The sequence below is a fragment of the Drosophila mauritiana genome, chromosome 3R (genome assembly GCF_004382145.1).
Source record: "Drosophila mauritiana strain mau12 chromosome 3R, ASM438214v1, whole genome shotgun sequence".
In the NCBI taxonomy this organism is placed as follows: Eukaryota; Metazoa; Arthropoda; class Insecta; order Diptera; family Drosophilidae; genus Drosophila; species Drosophila mauritiana.
In genome coordinates this window covers 6345555-6358829 of record NC_046670.1, presented here as the reverse complement: position 1 = coordinate 6358829, position 13275 = coordinate 6345555, and the positions used below count along the sequence as shown (strand labels likewise).

Sequence of the window (13275 nt, the reverse complement as noted above, 5' to 3'; positions counted from 1 at the left end):
TCGAAAGGTTAGCATAGTTTCCTCTAGGGTTTGACATTTTCCCACATGAATATTCAATTGAAAGCCGACCGTGATACAATGTATTATATGCTCTATTTTGGTGTTGGCTGAAACATGTCTTGGAGCGCCCCTTTTCAAAATTAACATCAACTGATTGGCATGCAATTAGCATTTTCCCCTGGAAAATCGGCTAGGGAAAAGCATATGTAAATTACATTGCCTACTTTTGGGCATAATTTATGCATTACTCAACCCGACATTCAAAAGCTGCTGTCAAAGCTTTTGTACACATCCGATTCTAATTGACAGATGCTTATATAGAATACTTCGAAAATAGAGTGACTAACCCAATTCCATTAGGGCAACTCATATATTAAAAGGTCGCCTATGTGACCGACCACCATTTGACCTTTGTTCACAATGTGTAAAGGAATAAAAACCACAAAACCCATTACTTTGTGATCGAATTTTAATATTCGCTTGCCTTAGCTTAGGGTAAATGTGAGCTCCAAAAACATTGACTAGCTTTAGGTCTAACTTAAATGACCATCAAAGGGGGTTAAGGCAAATGGCACAAAGGTCACCGGGCGTTTACACAACGTGACTGCAAGTAATGTTAGAAAATGATAGTCTTGGTGATGTAATAATTTCACAGCTCCTTTTTTACTTACATCGCATTTGGCTCTGGATCGGCCCAAACGGGTGCGGGAATCAGGACAGCCGCCTGAACAGGAATCGCTGCTGGCGCTGGCTGAGGAGCAGCTCCTCCAGCTCCACCGCCGCCTCCGGCTCCATTGCGTGCTCCCTTTCCACCCTTGCCGCCCTTTCCACCCTTGGAGCCATCCGGACCGTCTGGCCCATCGGCTCCATCGGCGCCATCCTCACCATCGGGCTGAGGACCCGACGGACTTGGCGCTCCAGGCTGTCCACTGTCGCCGCTCTGGCCGGATGTGGCCGTACCTCCACCGCCGCCGCCTCCTCCACCGCCACCGCCGCCAGCGCTGCCTCCACCACCAACTCCGCCTGCTCCTCCCGCACCGCCCAGAAGTGCTCCAGCCTGACCCGCTTGTCCGGCACCTCCTGCTCCTCCGGCCTCAGCCGGAGCAGGGGCATCTTGGGCGTCTACAGATTGTGAGGCAACCAAACTCAAGGCAGCAGCTCCTGCGTCACTAGCTGTAACGCTTCCACTGCCACTCTGGCTTATTTCCGGGTCCGAGTACTCTCCCTCCAGACCAGGCTGTGGCTGCCACGAGCCATCTTCGGGTGGCGAAGGCGGCTTGTAGGAGCCATCGTCTTCCGGCGGAGGAGGTGGTGGCTGGACTAGCAAGACAACGGGTGGAGACAGTAGATAAGTTCCGACTGCTGGAAGGCCCACAACATGACCATGGGACTCCTCCCAGTAGCTGATGGCCAAGAGGCCGAGGAAAAACTGGTTAGGAGAACGAAAAGTTAGTCCTCTTCCACATAATGTGCTCGTCACTCCACTCACCACTGTGGCACGCATCTTGGAGAGCTAGTTTCCGATCCCTTCGAGTCCGTTCTCGACAGCTTCCACGGCGGGACTGACTCGGTTGGCAATGCCCTAGCCCAGCTTTTATACGGTCATACGGAGATCGACGACTGCGACTGCTGATTAATTGTGAGCAGGGGCACTGTCTATACTTGGAAGCTGCTGCCACTTTGCATGGCACCTGCATAAATCAAGTGCTACCAACGCTAATTGCAGCAACAACAGTTACGAGAGACAATGATCTTGTTAATGTGTGTAATGTGCACCATAAGGCTTGACCACCCGATCAAAAGACGCAGTTGTCATTACACCTGATCTTGGCCTTTTGATTGACACGAGCCAGTCTTCGGAACGTTGGCTGCCCTACATGGAGACAAATATGGAGTTATCAATCCATTCTTGTCTATCAGACTTACGAGGTCAGTTGCATAATTTATAATTTTAATTTTAATAAATCTCTTTAATTAATTTATTATTCAAAGCCTTCCCTCCCTTGGATACTCAAATAAATACTATTACACCATATAATGTCGGATATATATTATGGAAAATGGTATATGAAATAAAATTTAAAGAGCTTTTCACTTATATGTTAAAAGAAATCATAAGCCTATTTTTTAATTTTATTGCATTGATAACATTATACCATAAATTTAAATTTACAAAGGGTATTTGCAATTTTACTATGAGAGAGAAGGGATGACAGAGAAAAAGGGGTAATAAAACAACCGACTGTCCCACTGTCTCCAGCATCCAGTTCAGATTCTTGAAATTTCTTACTTGCTTAATCTGCTAATAAATAATTAAAATGGTTTTTTAAATGCATCAACTGCCGGCGACGAGCTGCTTTGCCGCGGATAAGATAAAACGCCATTCATGGCTCTGAGGCGTCAGTTGGCAATCCGAGCTTCGCAGGGAGGTTGACTATTGTTGACCAGTGGTTGCTCTGAGTTGGCTCTGAGTTGGCGTTGACTCAATAGCCCGGCTCGATTGCATGGGACGATAGTGGAGGAATGGTGGATGCTTCCCAACCGGTTTCCACACGCCACCTATCAACGCGTCGAAATGTGTAGCACAGTGGCGGAGAAAATTAAACGACTCGCCAAATAAAGCGAGCGGAGCGAAGAGCTCCGCGTGGCTGTTGGGCGCCACATAAATGATGAGCAACTATTAAACTCTGTGCAGCTTCAACTAAATCAATTAAGCCAACAAGCTAGAAACAACAACAACAGCCACACGGCCCAGAAGGAGCTGCGCCAGCAGGCAGCTAAACAAAGTAATGGCAACGAGGCCATTATCATCATCGTCCTGTGACGCATTCCCGTTCCCCGTTCCGTGCTCCGTCAATTCCCACTCCCCGGCTCCCAACCTCATCCCCATTTCCCTGGCCTCGTCATCGTTAGCATTTAGCAGCACAAGCAACAACATAACTCACGGCAGCCAGGGGAGGACCAGCTCGGCAGGACCAGGAGGTAATGGAGTCGTCTAGGTTGGGGTCGGGGGGCATTCTGTTTGCCCATCCGTGCGTTTCCCAGCTGAGATAGCGCTGGTGCGAAGTGCGTGTGTGGGTGTTGGCTACACTCATCGAAATGGTGGATGTGCCAGTGGGAACTTATGCTTCGGGTACCACACCTATGATAAAAACGTATTTTTATTGATTTGTTTTTTGTGGCCTCTTCCTGGAAGTGGCAGTTAACATAACTTAAGGCAATAGTCTCAGTATAAAACACAAGTTCAGAAGTATTGACGATACAAAAAGCAATACACATTAATATATGTATTAAAACTGCAATTTTCTTATATTAGTTATGTCATTTTTCTTACTTTAGGGACGTGTGCACTAGCATATACATTTTTTCATTGGGCAACATTTTGTTTAATAATTTTAATATTTTGATTGACATTGATAAATAAGAAAATGACACAGAAAAAATATAATTACTGGTCCCCAATTAATATAAACCTATAAAGTGAGATTAGTTATAAATTAAAAATATATGTATTTCAAAAATTAACATTTAAACTGCAATTAGGAGCATATAAAACAGTACAAAAATATTTCAAAATGTATAAATTAATCAGATTTTAGGGATAGAGGTTTACACATATGTACGTACATATATTGAACGAAGATCATCGCCTACGTTCGGTTAATTAAACATTTTATTGGTTCTCCTAGCAATAGGAGGATAGGTCCTATTTTCTATGTGTAATTCTTTGGCGAAAGTTTGTGCCAATTAGGTGAGAGAAACTTTGGAACGCGACAGGACAGGCACGTGGAAATATGCCAGCAGTGTAGACTGAGATTCCTTTTGCTGGCGCTGCACAAATTCAATGTCCGCAAGTCGATTAATCAAGACGAAGACGCACCGCAGCTGCAGACAATGCGCTCGAATATGCTGCCAATAAAGGCGACGGACCACCTCTAAGGATCCAACCATCCATCCATCTATTCGAACTGGTGGCACAGTCGCACTCGCGCCAATTTCTTCCGATTCCTGGCCCCGCCTGGGGCAGCATATAAATAGTTTCTCTGCGGCTTTGGGGCTCCTCCATTTGTTTTGCCGGCTGACAGACAAGTCAAGTCAAGTTGCCCAGGACAGCCATTTGTATCCCGATCCCTGGACTCAGTTTGCGTGTGTGGTTGCGGGCCACGAAAGGACGAAAAGGTTTCCCTTCCTACGTGCTCTGAAAGACGGGATGCGGGTGACCGCGGGGGGCGGGGATCGAGAACAGTTTACAGAAATGATTACCACTGGGCGAATGCGTAATGGGCAATGGGGCGTATGTGCGATGTGAGAAGTTATACGAGTGCAAGCGCTCTGAAGTGTGAAAAGCACGACCGAGAACTGAATTAAATGGCAGCAAACTTTTATATTTAATATGTGGCCTACGCGTTTACGAGGGAAATTCCTTGGAAAAGCACTTTTGGCTGGCCACCATCGAATTTCATTGACTACATAAAAGCGTTTTGAGAAAATATAAAATGCGAAGAAAGAATATTGGATAAAATTGATTAACGCCGCATTTTTGACAGCTGATTTCCGTTGGGGTCAGCCAAAATGATTTATGATTTTTGGATCGCAAGCGAAATGCACCCATTAACGTTTTAGCCATGTCTTTACACCTGTCACATCTTACTCATACTACCAAAAATATTTGGCGTAATCATCAATTATATTTCAAACACCGAGGAATGCATCCGTGCAGACAGATAGCGAGACAAAACCACATTAAATTCACGATAAATCAAAGGTTTGTTATTAACACCGCCCACCTGCTGCGAAAAAGTGGGCGTGGCAGCTGACCATCAAACCACAAGAACATTGAACGCCACTCACTTTCCCCTCATAAAAACTCATAAACGTGCCACAAAAAAATATGAAACAAACACAGAGATACGGACAAACAAACTGACAAGTGACTAAAGAGCTTACGCAGACTGTGGCCAGAATGGTTGGCTTTAACAAAAATTGCAATATTTGTATTATTTTTATTGACCGCCACAAATTGGCCCATTGTTGAGACAGCGTGGTCCGCCTTTATGGCCATATCATAAAGGCATTTTGCTTTTGTTTTGTAGTTTTTGATTTCATTGCGTTTTTGTGAGCCTGACTTTTGGTTCGTTTTCGCCATTTATATTTCTATATGCCCGGACACGTTTATTGGTTTTCACGCCATGGCTAATGACCAAAACATTTACGAGCGCAGGCGGCGCCTCGGGTGTCCAGCCAACCAACCAACCAAGCAGCTATCCAGGCATCCAGCTATCCAGAAGCGGAATAAACTCGTAACCCGACTGGAGTTGGATTGTTCCCGGTTAAATTTTTCTGGTTGGAGATTAGGACACTATGAGACACTTTGGTTGAATTTATAAGAATCTTGTTCAAAGTAATTTAGATTGGCAAATCTGTCTCCTATATAGTTGGGCGTTTTGCTTTAAATTTTTATATATTTGCAGACCCTTATAAATTCATAGCTCAAGTACCCATTAAAGATTAACATAGCTTTCTTCCACTTTAATACAAACATCTTTAATCACAAGTTAGTGAGGAAACTTTGCTGCTGAACTGTTAAGAGCAGCGTTATTATTTGACTTAAATATCATGCCAAGACCCCAGTCACTTCTAATTTTTCTTGACTGAACTTTAAGATTGCGTAATATCCTAGGTCGTGCCATCCAAAAGTCTTGAAGTGCTAAGCCCGGGGATTGCGATTGAAAGCCGTCGAATATGCCATAAATACTGCAGGCCAACATTAAGCGACTTATCGGCTGCCTGCCGCCAGTTGGTCTGACATCAATTTGCCCCATTTTATTCGCCTGATCCCTTATCAGCCAAAAATTGCCTTCTTCGGCGTGCAATTTACACATAGACCATTGACGCCAAGGAGGCAGAAATTACGCTTATTTTTCGGGCGGGTGGATGTTTTCATAAATTGAGTCGGAAATCTGTAGCAGAAGTTCGGGGAGGAAACTACACGTTCCAGCTTCACCCTGTCATGTTGTGTAATTGGTGTTAACAATGAAGCAAGGGCTTCGAGTACAGATGCCACAATCCCAGCAGTTGCACCAGGACCGAAGACATTTGAGTAAACCGGCGATGTCTGTGACAGCCAGCGGAAAAGCAAACACCAAAAATACATGGACCTTCTTGGCGCAGTCCTTGATAATTGAATGTATTGTCCTTTGAAGATGGCTCTGTACTCGTGCTATTCATAGAGCAGAAGACGCCCATTTGCATAAATGTCTGACGCGACACCAGGCAGACGGCGAGGGAGACCAGACCGTTTTACTTATTTGCTCGATTCATGAGGATTCGCCAGTTATGAGCACTGCAGATTATTATTGGAGCCGGATACCCAGTCCCAGAAATGGGAACTGATGACGCAAGTGCTCTTCCATGCCTTGTTTTCGTCTTGAGTTTCGTCATCCATCTGGCAACCTGTTGATATGGCGACAATTCGAGTTATAATTCCGATGACTCATCGGAAAATATGGCGGAGCAGCCATACAAGCGAGCCCTTTTTTTCAGTATTAGGAATCCAATACGCATCAGCAGTTGACCTTCTTCGGTCATGGACGACAAAACATTGAGTGCTCATAAATTGAAGCAATTTCCCCCTTTAAGTTTGCAGATACTTTAAAAACATTAGGCATATCCCATACTTTGGTAAATACGCACAAAATCCAATTATTTCAAAGCCTATACTGTATATGACACTTGATTCCCGTCCACAGGGTTGTGCAAAGAATATAAGTGACATTTAAGAGAGGAGCGCGGTCGGAGCTTAAGACCCACTTTCGGTTTCGGGTTATTTATGGCCTTATTTTCCCAGCTCGATCACACAAAATGGCTCAATTTCGTTCCGGCTTTGTGCCAGGCAGCAGCCCAATGGAGCCCAAACACCAATCATCGAAACCACAAGCAAGCCAATTTGCATGCAGCACACTAAGCCGCCAAAAAACACGTATACGCACCGTTGGTCGGGTGTGCTTACACCTGGCCCAGGACACCTGGGAAATGTGATGTTTGGCTTTTCTATGCCAGTTGTTGACTTTTCACACTGCCTGGCATATTGTTGTTAACAGGGAGTCCCAAAAAACAAATCATATTTTATTGCAACGCATTAATCTTATCCCGGCCTCCGTGGTTGTTATATGGGCCACGAAAGTGCCAAGTTCGGAGCCGCAAAAAGAACAACACAGGCACTTCGGCTGGAGTATTCAAACGTACACATCATTCTTCAAGTTTCCACCGCAGAACCGTGCATAATGCCGTTGTTTTCCCTTCTTTTTTAGTCGGGCTGCTTTTAATTTTTGCGTTGCCTACCTTTCTGTGCTCGGCCATAAATTATGGCCAGGTGTGGGGCATCTAATTGCGTGATAAGTTTACCAATCCACTGTTGGGAATGGGCGGGTGGGCGGCTCCTGCCGGATTTTTCCCAACCGGTCGGCCAGACATCTTTCGGTGATTTGCGTCATTGGCTGGAACAGCGTGGGCGCCACGAAGGCGAAGATTTTTTTGAATCAGCTTGGGTTTTTATGCAGCGCAATGGTTTATAAGAGCGAAGGTCCATCTACTCTTCTCGAACTCAAGTTTGTTAGCAAATAATATTTTTATATTTCTTTCGAGTAGTGCAGAAATGGCGAAAACTACTTATTGCCGTTGAAATTATACAAATTACCCAAATACGCTTCGGTTAACTTTGATAAACTGCGCATAATTGCCAACTTTTTCCGACCTGCCAATTGATTTATGGCCAAAACTTATTAGCAATCGTTTCACGGTGCTTTGTACGTATTTGCCTGGTTGGCAACAACTTCATTTGCGTCCAAACTTACCAACCACTTGAGCTCTGCGGCCGCGAGCCCCATTTTCCCCTCTCATTGTGGCGCAAAAAGTGAAGCATACTTGCAGGCTTGTCATGCTTCCGCTAGCGAAACACAAACTGCCAACTTTGATATTGCCGCATTTTTTGTGCCATTGGCCCAGCAACAAAGATGGCCAGAAGCCTGCCTAACTGCACATTGAACCGAAATCGCATGGCATGGACTAAGTGGGTGGCAGTGGGCGGTGGTTGGTGGGTGGTGAAGCAGGGGGAGTGGCCCTGTTTCTGTGTAATTTTCGTTTCGGCGAAATTGCGACAAAAACTCGCGAAACGATACGACCACGTTGAGCGGCATGCAGTTGTTTAATGGCATCCTGGTATTCGGTCGCCAGCAGTAGGCAGTAATACTGAACCAAAATATAGTAAGCTATTAATTTAATATTTTTAAGTTTTTATTTCAATGTAAAATGAAACTTAAGAATATGATTCAAAATTTAATATTCAAATTAAGTGGGATGCCGATACAAGTTATAACCCACTTTTATGGTAGAACTTTTGTGACACATAATGCATGCTTTCCAAATATAAGTAATTTAAGTTTTCACACATTCCTCTTTATTATTAAACTTAAATGAAATGCAAGAGCCAATAAAATATCTATATAAGTAACCCTCATCAAAAAGTAATCGTAATTAGTTAGAAAGTGAATGCTATTTTCATAGTATTTGTTGAAATATGAAACTGTATGGCTAAAAAAAAGGGTTACTTTCCGAGCAACTTGCATGGAATTTTCCGCCGTGTAGCAGCTTAACCGAGCGGCAGGACTTCTGTTTATCTTGCGCTGTCAGTGGCAAAAACTCTTGCCGCTCAATTGTGGCTGACATTTAGGAAAGCCCGGGAGATTGTTGCTCAGTCATTTCGCATTCAAAAACCACTCGAGTGGCCACGGGTGGGCGGTATGGTGGATGGGCGTTCTGCCGGGTTGGCGAGTGAGTGGGCGTGGGAAGAATAATTCCGGCACACGCCAAACGCAGGCGATTGACCGAGTTCTCAAGAGAGGTTTTGCTTAATCTGGAAATACAGCCCGCCACCACCCAATAAATAAATGAGATATTGGGCCACAATTTAGGCCACCTTTAATGGCATGAAACATTTCCCAGAAATGCGCATTAAATTTAAGTATTTAAAATCTACGCATTTATTAAATTTGATTGGGTGACTGATTGAATGATGAGAATGAGTGGACGTAAGGTCATGTGGACTCAGTTCAATGCAATATTCAAGTGGGAGCCAGGGAATGATGGATGGCGAAGTGAATGGAAATAAATAAATGGCATTCCCAAAAGTGTTTACATTGAAATGTTTTTCTGTACAGCCCACAATCTGGCACGCTCCATTGCTAGCATTAAATGAGTTCATATATAGGATTAAAGTTGTGCGAAAATTAAATGACTTTCATGAAAAGCCATTGGGCACACGCCCAAGATTTAAATCCCCACCGGAGAATACTATCATAAAAACGTGAAATCCGTGCGCAGGTGGGCAAGTTCCATCTGCTTTCGACATTTCCACAGAGCCCCGTCTCTCGTCCTTCTCCATTTTCCCAGGAGCGATTTATGGGGAAGTCATAAATCTGTGCATCGCAAACAATGGCCAACAAAGGACCTGTCGAAAATTGCGTTCTTTGTGCCTTTTCTGGCAGCAAACTTCCGTATAATGCCCACCGAATGAATTTAAATGGCGGTCATGTCTTTTATTGTCCCGCGATGCAACAGATAACTGACATTCATTTGGACCACTTTTTGTTTAAAATGTATATTAGAAATCTAGGAATTTCCGCAATTAAAGATTTCTTAATCCAGGAAATAATTTGTAATAATCCTGGAACCTCTATGGAGTAGAGAAACAGCTTAAGACTGAACTTCAGCTCAAGTTCAAGCTAACACGAAGTGCTTGAGGTCAACTAGCTAATTGGATGAGAACAACTTTTGTATTCCTTTTCCTTTCCAGTTTTCTTGCTAATTTCGACCTTTATAAGTTTGTCCATGTACAAATGACCGCAGGCCGTATTTAATTTTTGTACATTTAAGTTGAACCTACTTTATGGGCAGATATATACCCTCACCCAGACATCAAAGATGTAATCTGCGAAATGAAATTACCAATGTGCGAAATCGAGTGCCAGTCAGCGTTTAGCTCGGCCTAACTCTGATGGATCATAATTGAATCGAGCCAAATAAGTTATTGAATTGAGTCGAACGTCTGCTTCCGTCAACAAATTATCAGCAACAATAACTAAGCAACTTACCAAGTGACACAAATCCAAATGCAAGCCGAACAGAAAATAGCTGGCGGAAATCGACTTCCACGTTTTTCGTAGGCTGAGCAGGAAAAGTCGAACAATGTTTCTCTGCTCTTTTCGTTTTGCCATAAAAACAAATTGTTTGCCATTTTTTTTTTTGGGTGGCCTGCTCGAACGCAAACTCCAGCTTGAAATTCTTGGCTTTGTTTGTTTCGGTTTTATTTTTGTTTTTGTTTTTCGCCCCGTTTTGTTCCGAGTATTTTTGTGGCAATCGTTGGAAAGGAAATGGGTTATTGAACTGCAAAATGGCCGGGCAGGTGGCAGTTGGCAGGTGGCACTTGGCTGACAGCCGGGCGACCGACCGCACTATGGTCCTGCGGATGGCAGGACTCGCCGGCTTGTTCGTTAAACGCGTCAACTGCGGACTTTTCCCCCAAGGGTCCTGTGCCCGTGAATCCCCGTCTGTGGGTTGCAAAAATTGTTTTCGGCTCGTGTGCGTGCTGGATATTATATTTTGTTTTCTTTTTTCCTTCCTTGGGGGTGGGTAACAAAACACTGGTCCTTCGGGCCTGTCCGTTGATTGCACTTCAGGCGGCCATAACAATTAGGCTTAAATTAATGGAATTAACGCTTTGCGCAAATTGTCACCACTCGCTTTGGCAGGCTTTGAGTGGGCAGAGTTAAGTGTGTGTCCTTGAATTTTTGTACTTGGTTAAAAAGGAGCCGAGCCAATAACTTGACATGGGTTCGTCTGATTGAAAGCAGCCAGAGCATCGTTTACAAAAGGACCCTATGCATTAATAAAGCTGTGGGGAATTTAATTGGTGCTTACTTTCAAAACAATTCGATTGCGTTATCCCTGTTATTCCAGCGATTTGAAACTTTTTCGAGTTATCGTAAAATGTTAACTAACAACTTGTCAAACTTTTGCACTTAACAAGGCTAGCAGCAGCAGCAGCTTAAAGCCAGATAACAATGTTCGATACATTTTTCTCGACTGGCCAAATGGGAAACTTTTGGCCCGTAAGAGTGTGTAAACAGTTCGCTGAGTCGGCAGCCCGCTAAGCTGTCTTCACATCTACGATTCCCATTTCTTGTAAACTCTGTTTGTGGCCATGTCTCTTAGCAGCTTCTGCTCTGAATCTGAGAATCTGGGAATCGGTGAAACACTCGAACTTGCGTTTTTATTTCCGCTCCATTTGAAAATCCGCTTTATAGTTTTGCAAGCTGACTTATTTGTTTTGCTGTCGCTGCCTGTCCTTTCAGTTGTTGTCCACAGGGACAAACAAGTTGGCAAATTGAAGGAAAAAACATTTTTTATATTTATATGATGCCCACATGCTGTTTAAAAACTATTGAAGGATTTGTGAATATAGGGGTCTTTGCATTTAGCATACATGGACATTTAATTTATTTCACTTTTAATATGGACTTTTGCAATATACTACATTACCGCAATCAATGAGTATTTCCATTACACGCAGACAAAAAAAGGATATGCTGAAAAATGGCTGGTGCCATATTTTGTAGGAATACATATGTATATATATCATATCATATAGCTGCCATAGAAATATTAATAAATGGAAAAAATTACCTTTTTTCTTTTTATTACAGAGTGTTCTATGGCCACATAGACTAGTTTTTTGACTAAAAAATTATGGCAAAATCTGATGACTATATTATACAGCTTAGTTAGTCATGGCTTCGTTGTTTTTTGGCCACCGAAGCTAGCTTCAAATCCCTTTTAAACTCATTTAGCACAATTAAATCGATTAAATCTTCAAATCTCTTGACTCATGTGCTCTGGGCATTCCCTTTAAGTGCCCCCACTTTTCAGCGCGTTTCCCTGTTTTTCTGGGCTCGGATTGGAATGTTTGCTCTATCGATTGGGGAAGGAGCATTGGGAATAGGCTGCCTTCAGCACCGTTAGCTTCTGCATCCGCTTGCCGGCGTGTCCTTCTATCTGCACCTAGGAGTGCAAACAAAGGGATCCAAAGCCAAAGCACTCAGACAGCTGGTCAGACGGTCAGTCGTCCGTTTGGTGTACGCTCCAGTGCCACTTGGTTATATCTCTGAACTTGGTTGTTGGAGCTTAAGGCCTTGACCCAAACAGGATTTTACAGCAGCAGCGAAGGTGAGGCTTTTAAAGGAGTTCACAATGGCTGTCTTCCTTCTATTTGTGTGTGGTTTACGTAATGAAATCAGAAACTTTTGTAATTTATGCCATCTACCAGTTTGTTCTACCATTTGTTGGCCCAATTATCAACTACCTGCCTGTAGGGTCCTTAACTTTTTGCCATATTTATGCAAATGTGCCATATATATATGTATATTTCAGTTTGGCCGAACTTCGGGGAGCGTGCCCAAATTGTTTTTCCTGCGACCCCTCGAAACCTCTTGAAATCGCAGGGAAAAATTAAATTTACTTTGATTAATTATGCCTACAAAATGAATCTCTATAAGGGCGGCGCCGTTAAAGATCTTGGTTATCTTGTTAGCGTTAATAGCCAAACTTTGGGTGTAACAGTCGACTTTATCTGCTCTCGAACAATTTTATGGAGGCCAAATGCTTGGTGGAGTGGGTTCTGAAACTTTGGCTGCAAGTTAATGCCTTTTATCAATTGATTTCCATCAAATAAAACACTTTCTTGCTGCGGAAAGTGAAGCAAATAAATTGGATTTCTCTGCGAGTGGTTGGGCTATTCCTCCCGCAGAGTTGCTTAGTTAGTAAGAATATCCGTTCGGGGCATAAATTAGTGGGTCGACTCATTTGCCGTTGTCTGTTTTATGCGGCCGCATGAGGGAGAGCAATCAAATGGAATGTGTTGGAGTACATACCTGAATTTTAGCCACCCTTCTGGCCACGTTCCGCACTGTACTTTCACTCACTTTAGCCTTTAATTTAGTTAGCGGAAGTGCCTCGGGCATTCCAGCTTTTAATTTGGCCTTTGTAGCTGGCAGCTCGGCAATTTCTTTATGCTGCAACTCTTTTATCGCACTCACCTCTTGCCCTTCTGCCTTTGGGGGCGACTTTGGAGTACATCCGCTTAATTAAAACCATAGTTGTCCGTTTTCCCTTCAAGACCCCGTGAAAGAATCTTAAAGACAATCGGACTTAAGGTTGCCGAAT

At 43.5% G+C, this 13275-nt stretch overlaps 1 protein-coding gene across 1 annotated transcript; it reads right to left on the bottom strand.

Moving 5' to 3' along the window:
* Positions 1-451: 451 nt before the first annotated feature.
* LOC117145660 (uncharacterized PE-PGRS family protein PE_PGRS20) lies at positions 452-1595 on the bottom strand. The gene is made up of 3 exons (XM_033311392.1): positions 1490-1595; positions 672-1429; positions 452-604 (listed from the first exon to the last, which is right to left on the bottom strand). The coding sequence occupies exons 1-3, from the start codon at positions 1502-1504 to the stop codon at positions 592-594; spliced, it is 786 nt and encodes a 261-aa protein (XP_033167283.1). The 5' UTR covers positions 1505-1595; the 3' UTR covers positions 452-591.
* Between the last annotated feature and the right edge of the window lie 11680 nt (positions 1596-13275).